Below are 9,773 nucleotides of genomic sequence, written 5' to 3' on the forward strand. Positions count from 1 at the left end.
GGTGTTTGAGAAGCAAATATGAGTCTTTCCTCTATAATTACCTCAGCAGCTTTATAGCACATCACAGAGTCTCTGTTTGAGTCTGTATCAAGATCTGCTAGATGTGTTTTAGAGTGTTTGCTCATCTCCTGTACGTCTGCAGGACGTTTCCTATCAGATGTCAAATAGACGTTTAGAAGATGTCTTTAAGATGTTTATGATTTAGAATGAATGTAAAACTGATGTTTGCACACAGCAGATCTTTAACAGACCTCCTGCAGACGTACCTGTGCTATCTGGGATGTTTAATTCATCCAAAAATGATCATTCTATCATCATTTACTCGCCCTCAGGTCGTTCATTCTGTGGAAAACGAAGATATTTTGAGAAATGGCATCAGCTTAAGTAAATGATGATATCTGGGTGAAATTTCCATTTAAAGCTCATTCTCAGGAAATGTTGGGACTGTTTCTTCTGAACATACGAGAAATCATGTTTTCTGACTCAAACTGTGATCAGACAAACACTGAAGGACCATCAACACCAAACCAATATGACTGATTCTTCAGCTATTACCCACAATCAGCACTAGTACTGTTTTCACATTAATAACCCTGATGCATCATTTCAGTGCCTGGTAAAAATCAACACACCCCATAATTCACAGTCAGTGATGGCTTTCTGTAGATTTTTGATGAATGTGATGTTTTTCATTTGAATCGCGTGAGAAGCAGGGTTATTATCTTTAACTAAGACTGTTAAAAAAAAATGCAATAAAGCTTAAAAAAATGAAAACGTAAATGAAATGAAAATTAGAAATGTTGCCTTAGCAAAAAAAAAAATGAATTAAACCTAAATAGTAATATTTTAAAATTACAAAAACTAATTAAAATTACATAAAATTAATAATAAAAAATATTGAAAATATAAATAAGCTAATTCCAGATATTAACAGTAACTATAGTAGTATATACAGTAAATAATACTAAAATAACACTGGTGACTGATGAGGTCTGAAAGCTTGTTCTTAAAGGGAAATGTTGCAAAATGGGTTTGAACGGAACATTTATGAAGCATTTTATGAATTAGCATCCACAACTTAAATGGATGCTTTTTGTCCTTTTAAACAGGATTAGATTCATTTGAATCATATCAGATTCAGTTAAACGTAGGCCTCTGAGATGACTGTGGAGCTGGTTTAACCGAGCTGCTGATGGAGAAAGTTGTGTGAGCGTGAGAATGGCGTTCAGGTTAAATGTCAGATGTTCGCTGTTGTAACGGCTTGTTCTGTAACTCAATCTCTCTTCAGCATTAAAGATTCATTCCTCAAATTTGTAGCATTTTCAATGATTCATGTGCTGGAAAATCCCTAATGTGACGCTGATCTTCAGCAGAAGGATTATTATTTTGACACAAACCACACTCACAGGAACAAACTACAGCACTAAAATGAACATTTCAACACAACACCACTTCCTCAAACACACATACACATCCTGTCAGCCGTTATGGACTGATGGCCGTGTTGTGTGTGTGTGTTCAGATGTCCCAGCATCACTCCCGTGTGACGTTTCATCATGTGATCGGGAAGGCGGCGGTGAAGGGGCGGTGCTACCACGGCCTGTCAATCACACGCAGTGTCCAGGACAACCAATTCTGTGCTGTCAATCCACGCTTCATCGCCGTGGTGACCGAGTGTACAGGAGGCGGGGCCTTCATTGTCATTTCCGTCCATAAAGTAAGGCCACACCCCTTTGACCCAACCCTGCTCTGCTGAAGTGTGTGTGTCAGCATGTGTATGTGATTCAAGATTCAAGATTCAAGATTTTTATTTGTCACATACACAATTATATAGAGCATATATAACCAGCAGTGAAATGTGAGTCAGGTCCGCTCCATGGACAGTGCAATTATTAAAGAATACAACACAGATGAAAAATACATAAATATAGCTATGAAAGAATGAAATAAAAGTAAACAATAAAAATATAAGAATAAAATATAAAATATATAAAGAGATGTATACTGTAGAATTAAATATATAGTGGAAAATAATGTGCATGAAAGTAAACTGTAGTCTTAAATAATAAGATACACAGGAATGTACAAGAGGCAAATGTGCAAACAGGTTGACACTTACAGTATGTCAATGTGAGTTAGTAGTGAATGATGAATGTCTTACTGATAAAGTGAATATTAAGTGGAGACATGAAGATGTTAAGAGGCTGGTTTTTGAGTTTAGGAGCCTGATGGCCTGGGGGAAGAAACTCCTCCTAAGTCTCTCCAGTTTTTGACATCAGGCTACGGAAACGCTTACCAGATGGCAGCAAAGTGAAAAGATGGTTACTGGGGTGAATGGAGTCCTTGATTATTTTAACAGCTCTGCTTTTGCTGTGTTTGAGGTAGATGTCCTGCAGAGAGGGGAGAGCAGACCCTGAGATGCGCTCAGCTAAGCGCACAACTCTCTGCAGGGCTTTGCAGTCATGACTGGATCTGTTCCCATACCACACTGAGATACACTGAGTCAATACGCTTTCTATGGCCCCTGAATAGAAAGTTTTCAGGATTGCAGGTGAAACCCTGAATTTTCTCAGCTGTCTCAGATGGTACAGTCTTTGCCTGGCTTTATTAACCTGAGTTTGAATGTGGGTAGTCCAAGTCAGGTCCTCGGAGATGTTTACACCGAGGTACTTGAAGCTGCTCACCCTCTCCACAGGGGTCCCGCTGATCATAAGTGGAGTATAGGGCTGCTGCTGTCTCTTCCTGAAGTCAACAATCAGCTCTTTAGTTTTGCTCACATTCAGAGAGAGACAATTGTCCTGGCACCATGATGTTAATTTCTCTACCTCATCCAAGTATGCGGTCTCATTATTGTTGGAAATGAGGCCCAGAACCACAGTATCATCAGCAAATTTAATAATAGATGTGGAGCTGTGGGAAGACACGCAGTCATGTGTGTAGAGAGAGTAGAGCAGGGGACTCAGGACACAGCCCTGTGGGGCTCCTATGTTCAGGGTGATGGAGTTGGAGGTGTACTGGCCTACTTTCACCACTTGAGGTATGCAGGTGAGGAAATCAATAATCCAGTCGCATAGTGAAGAATTCAGGCCGAGGTCCATGAGTTTAGAAGCTAGGGTGATGGGGACTATAGTATTGAAAGCTGAGCTATAGTCGATAAATAGCAGCCTTACATAGTTCCTGTTATTGCTGTCAATGTGTGTGAGAGAAGAGTGCAGGATGTGAGAGATGGCATCTTCAGTGGATCTGTTGGGGGCGATAAGCAAACTGAAGAGGGTCCAAAGTATCCGGGATGGAGGAGCTGATGAAGTTTTTAACCAGTCCCTCAAAGACCTTCATGACTATTGATGTGAGGGCAACTGGACGATAGTCATTCAGGCAAGAGGGGTTCTTGTTCTTAGGCACAGGGATGATAAAAGATTTTTTGAAGGAGGTGGGAACCACCGATGTAGCAAGGGACTCATTAAAAATAGATGTAAACAAACCAGCGAGCTGATCTGCACAGGACCGCAGAACACGGCCAGAGATCCCATCAGGTCCGGCTGCTTTCCTGACTTTCACTCGCTTTAGAGCCCTCCGAACCTCGTCCTCAGACACGGTGATCACATGATTATCGCTGCTCTGAATGCTGTTTCCTGACGCGCTGATCGGCAGACTCGCGCTGCTCAGATTGCTTTCAAAGCGGCCGTAGAAAGTGTTTAGCTCGTCAGCCAGCGACGGATCTGCTCTCACCTCTGCAGAGGATTTATTTCCAAAGGCACAGATGGTTCTTAGTCCTTGCCACATGCGTCGGGAGTCATTGAGCTGGAAATGTGAATCTATTCGTTGGATTTATCTGAGTTTGGCGGCTCTTACTGCGCGTCGGAGAGCATAGCACGATGCTTTGTACTCACTCATGTTTCCCGACAAAAGACCGGCGTTGTAAGCAGCAGTGCGTTTGGTTTACTGCTGCACGGATTGTACTGTCCACCCAAGGTTTCTGATTAGAGAAGGTCCTTATAGATATTGTATCCGTAGCTTGTTCGGCTAGCGTGTTTACAAAGCTTAATGCTACATCCGTGAACTCGCTGATGTCAGAGGAACTCGCTCTGAACATGTCCCAGTCTACGTCATCAAGAGCCGCCTGTAGCATGGCTTCTGAGTGGGCGGACCAGCGCGTCACCACCCTCTGCACCGGGGGTTCTTGAACGAGCCTTTGTTTATATTCCGGTGTGAGGAAAATGGCGGCATGGTCCGATTTGTCGAAAGCCGGTAGTGAGCGAGCTTTGTAGGCATGCTTAAACTGAGTGTAGCAGTGATCCAGTGTATTCGGTCCTCTGGTTGGACAGGATACATGTTGATAATAATTAGGCATAACCTGCCTGAGGTTGGCTTTGTTAAAGTCCCCAGCGATGATAACAGCAGCGTCAGGATGTTTGTTGATGTTGCCGCTGAGTGCATTGTGAAGCTCAGACAAAGCCAAACCGGTGTCAGCTTGTGGTGGGATGTAGACAGCAGTAACGATGATCGATGAAAACTCCCGGGGAAGATAGAATGGGCGGCAAATAATAGATAAATATTCCAGATGAGGCGATCAGGAGCGCGACAGGGTGGAGATATTCCTGGGGTCACACCATTTCTTGTTAATCATGAAACACACTCCTCCACCTTTGGATTTACCGGCCTCGGCTGTTCTGTCCATCCATAAAACAGAGAAGTTTTCAGACGGCGTTACAGCAGCGTCCGGGACCGAGGGCGTGAGCCATGTTTCAGACAAACAAAGGATGTTACAGTCCCTAATGTCCCGTTGGAAACTTATCCTGGCTCTAAGATCGTCCATCTTATTCTCCAGAGACTGGACATTGGCGAGCAGAATGCTCGGTAGAGGAGGACTGTGAGCTCTTTTTCTCAGTCTGTTGCGGACCCCAGCACGTTTCCCGCGGTGTTTCTTGATCCGTCGCCTCGGGTGGTTATTCAGGTGGCCATTGTTCATCTCGGTGTTCCGGAGAATCTCAGATGGCCACGATGGGTTGGAGGATAAAGTGTCCTGGAACAGGTTAGTGAAGCGGTATCCAATGTCCAAAAGTGTTCCTTTGTCGTAAGTGATCAGTGCAGAGGTTATGTGTGCAAAAAGAGAAAGCAAAAGTAGGTAAAAAAGTAAATAAAAACACAATCTAAGCGGAGCGACCTGGACGGCGACCGAACTCAGCGGCGCCATCTTGAAGACTAGTGTGTGTGTGTGTGTGTGTGTTTCAGACGGGCCGTGTGAGTCCTCTGCAGGCGCGGGTCTGCGGTCACAGCGCTCCTGTGCTGGACGTCAAGTGGGACCCGTTCAACGACCTACGCCTCGCGTCCTGTTCGGAGGACTGTACGGTCAGTTTCCATGGCGACCTGTTCAGGTGTGCTGTGCAAGTGGTCTCCATGACAACAGCGGTTGTGTGTGTGTGTGCAGGTGAAGGTGTGGGACATTCCTCCTAATGGACTGAAGGATGATCTGGTGGAGCCCAGTAAAGATCTGACCGCTCACAGCCGAAGAGTGTCAATCATCGAGTGGCATCCAACCGCCAGAGACCTGCTGCTGAGCTCCGCCTACGACTGCAGAGTATGACACACACACACACGCACACTAGTGAGTCGACTATGTAGACAGCTCTGCACTCCTGACTCTATGATAGCTTGTTTTGGCCAGATTCAAAGCCCTGCACGCACTCTTCATGCTGAAGGCAATCCCACAATGCTTTGCGACAAACAAAGTCAAGTCAATGTATCTATATTGTGCTTTTCACAGTACACAACAGTACACAAAAAAGTGATAATGTCTGTAGTGCTTTACCATAGAGTGAGGTTTAATGCTGAGGATGACGGCAGGGTTGCCAGGTCTTCGTAACAAAACCAGCCCAATTGCTAGTAGTTAGTGTAAGTAGAAAAAAACTAGAAAAAGCCCTTGTGAGAATGCAGGCAGATGTACTGATGCGGTGGATATGGATCATATTTCTGACACGCTTGTTTGTGTAGAGCGCTTGAAATCATCAGTGTGTGTGTGTGTGTGTGTGTTGTTGTGTGTGTGTGTGTTGTAGGTGCTGGTGTGGCGTTTGGACTCAGCTGAGGTGCCGGTGTGTGTGATAAACACACACTCTGAGCTGGTGCTGTGTTTGAGTTTTAATGCAGATGGAAGTCTTTTGGCCACGGCCTGCAAAGACAAGAAGATCCGAATCATCGAGCCACGGACTGGGCGGCTCCTGCAGGTATGTGTGTGTGTGTGTGTGTGTGTGTTTATGATCTCTAATGATAAAGCCCTGAGCTTCATCTGTGCCCAGGAGTCTCGCTGTCACTCTCATAAAGTGTCCAGGATCCTGTTCCTGTGGGATCTGAAGATGTTGGTGTCCACAGGAAGCTCCTGCTGGAACCAGAGACAGTTTGTCCTGTGGGATCTGGTAACGCACGCGCGCACACACACACACACACACACTCAGCGGGTGAGTTATATGGTGGGTGTGTGTGTCTGCAGGAGGATCTGTCTGAGCCGTTACTGGAGGAGGATCTGGATGGAGGCTCAGGAGTGATTTTCCCCTTTTATGACGCTGACACACACATGCTGTATCTGGCTGGGAAGGTGTTGAACGTCTCACTCTCTGTCTCAGTGTGCCACTTAGATCACACCTACATACATGCATGTGTTTGCAAAAGATGTTTTATCAAGATGTCTGTTTTCTGTTGGATGATCCATGAGATGTTCAGATCCAGAAGATAGTTACTCTCTGTCTGTGTCGCAGGGCGACGGCAACATCCGCTGTTACACGGTCAGTGCGGTGAAGCCCTATGCTCACTTCCTGTCTGAATACCGCTCCGCATCCCCTCAGAGAGGCTTGGGTACACACTCATATAGCGTGATGTTGGCGTGAGCTGCTGTGCTCAGGCTGGAGAGTCAATGCTTCATGTGTTTAGGTGTGATGCCCAAGCGTGGCCTGAACACCAGCGCCTGCGAGATCTTCAGATTCTACCGGCTGGTGGCCGTCAGAGACCTGCTGGAGCCGCTGAGCTTCTGTGTGCCACGCAAGGTGAGAGCCGACTGAGACGACTGGAAGGGGAGGAGCAGGTGTGTGGGAGGAGCCTGTGTGTGGGAGGAGTTTGTGTAGAGGATTGAGGGGCTGTATGGGAGGAGCCAGGGTGCTGGAGGAACCTGTAGTGTGGGAGGGGCCTGTTTATGAGGAGTCTGTGTGTATCAGAAGCGCTCGTATGTATGGGAGGAGCTTGTGTGTGGGAGGAGCCTGTGTCTGGGTGGAGCCTGTGTGTGGGAGGAGTCTGTGTAGAGGATTGAGGGGCTGTATGGGAGGAGCCAGGGTGCTGGAGGAACCTGTATGTGTGGGAGGGGCCTATTTATGAGGAGTCTGTGCGTATCAGAAGCGCTCGTATGTATGGGAGGGAGCTTGTGTGTGTGGGAGGAGTTTGTGTGTGGGAGGAGTCTGTGTAGGGGATTGAGGGGCTGTATGGGAGGAGCCAGGGTGCTGGAGGAACCTGTATGTGTGGGAGGGGCCTGTTTATGAGGAGTCTGTGTGTATCAGAAGCACTCGTATGTATGGGAGGAGCTTGTGTGTGGGAGGAGTTTGTGTGTGGGAGGAGTCTGTGTAGGGGATTGAGGGGCTGTATGGGAGGAGCCAGGGTGCTGGAGGAACCTGTATGTGTGGGAGGGGCCTATTTATGAGGAGTCTGTGCGTATCAGAAGCGCTCGTATGTATGGGAGGAGCTTGTGTGTGGGAAGGACATGTGTAGTAGGTGACTATATATATATAGGAGTAGCTTCTGTGTAACTGTAGCTTTCCCAGGATATCAATGAGGTTGTGGTGGATTGTGATGTGTTTTGTTTCTGACAGCAGTCTGAGGGTTTTCATGAGGATATTTACCCCCTGACCGCAGCCAATGAGCCGGCCATGACCGCAGCTGAGTGGCTGATGGGACAGAATAAAGGTGAGTCAAACTGGACTGAGGTGAATGACTGAGGGTCCAAAGAGCCAATCAAAGAATCCTTGTTTCTATCTGTGAAGCTTTACTGATCTGTCAGATACAAACCTCCTTTTTTGGCAAATTCCCTTAATTATAGTAAAATCGTGTTGTTGTGGCACAAGTCATTTGGATACTAGGCATCCAGAGTTTGTTTGGTTCCTGAAATCAGCATGTAATCTCAAAAAACACAAGCGTTGGGTCAGACCTGTCCTTCTTTACGACATTGACCTTCGTTCTTTTTACACTTCTGCGATGTTTTCAACGGTAAACACAAAGACTGTGTTTGAGCGCTTCTCGTTAACCCTAGATCTAGTTTAGGCAGATACATGAAGTTTAATATGGCAGAATTCTTCATCATCTTAAAATTAGAGGAGGATATCTGGTTCACTTCTACAGCTGCAAATGCTGTCTGCTGATTCTATATTATGTGTGGATTATTTTGAAAAACAGCAGCATGCTGAATGGACTGCAGACAAAGTTATCTTTATTTTAAGACAAAAAGCACATTATTTACACCCGTTTGTGTCTTCAGAACATTCCATGTCCCTTATTCCATATTCCATTATATTTAGCATTTCAGCATAACCAGATACACAAGCTTGTGCTTTCTGATTTTTTGCCTGATGATAGACTATAATTACAACATTTTGTGTGATGGACATAGACAGAGTACCTGCCCATGAAAAGTGGTCAAGTAACTGCTGTCATGAGGTTAGTCCTGTCATCATTTATTCACACTCGTTCCTAAGTACAAACAGAATTGTTATAAAATCCTGATTTAGATCAAGTCTGTCCAGGAGACTTGGATGAAATGGTTAGGATCATGTATTTCCTCCTGTAGGGCCGCTGCTGATGTCTCTGAGACCTGCAGCCAAAGCGCTCGACACCTGGCCGACTGAACCAGAGACACCAGCCAATCAGCACGCAGAACCGCCTCCTGACCTCATCGCTGACCTGCGGGACTGGACGGAGGACGACACGCAGAGCCACGACTGGATCTCGTCAGGCGTCAGTCTGAGCCGCAGAGAAGCCTCGGCGCCGGAGACGGACGTCAGCGCTGGTCTCAGTCATGGGTTTACTCAGGGGTCAGAGGTCGTGACGCTCTGCGTGTGACTCTCACAGCTGAAGCAGAGACGAGAGAATCCGGCAGCTGGAGCTGATGAACACACACAACCACAGACGAGATCATGACTGTGAGCCTGGAAATATGATTCCTTCTGATTTATAGAGTTCAGTGGTATTTGGTTTCAAGAGATTTATTTTTGGGCTGAACTACTCTTCTTTCCCAGCAAGGACAACGATTCTAACCAAACAGTTTAAATAATCGCTCTACGAGTCTATGAGAACAGTCCACACCACAGCTATAACGATAACGACAGACCAGTCATATCACTGCTGTGGACGCTAATATAGTTCATTAAAAAAATTGAACTAAAATGATCATATTATATTTTTCCGCTTTCACTGATGATTTAATTTTTTTTTTACCAACATTGCTCCTGATCATAACTACAAAAAGTTAATTAATTTCCAGGATTTTTCCTTTCAAATGTTTGTTTACATAATTCCAATGTTGTTTTTAATGGGAAAAAAACGATTATTTTCAATAATAAATACTAAGCAGAATTGCTTTTGGATTATTGCAGTCAATGATCAGCAACAACATTAATTTTTTGCAGCGTCAGATTTAAAAAAAAATCAACATAATGAAAGCTTATTAACAACGAATGCATGATTTATTGCTTAAATGGCACTGGGATTAAATATTACGGAGGATATTTTTGTCCTGAAGGTCC

The 9,773-nt window shown here is 45.2% G+C and overlaps 1 protein-coding gene across 1 annotated transcript; it reads left to right on the forward strand.

Annotated features, from left to right (window-relative positions):
- Nucleotides 1-919: 919 nt before the first annotated feature.
- Nucleotides 920-9,090, forward strand: coro2ab (coronin 2Ab). Its single transcript, XM_042713944.1, has 10 exons — nucleotides 920-1,717; nucleotides 5,233-5,349; nucleotides 5,429-5,578; nucleotides 6,054-6,221; nucleotides 6,294-6,410; nucleotides 6,485-6,589; nucleotides 6,750-6,846; nucleotides 6,922-7,034; nucleotides 7,848-7,941; nucleotides 8,819-9,090. Exons 1-10 carry the CDS (start codon nucleotides 1,496-1,498, stop codon nucleotides 9,088-9,090), a joined length of 1,455 nt encoding a protein of 484 aa, XP_042569878.1. The 5' UTR covers nucleotides 920-1,495.
- Nucleotides 9,091-9,773: the final 683 nt, after the last annotated feature.

The sequence above is a fragment of the Cyprinus carpio genome, chromosome A23 (genome assembly GCF_018340385.1).
Source record: "Cyprinus carpio isolate SPL01 chromosome A23, ASM1834038v1, whole genome shotgun sequence".
Lineage (NCBI taxonomy): Eukaryota > Metazoa > Chordata > Actinopteri > Cypriniformes > Cyprinidae > Cyprinus > Cyprinus carpio.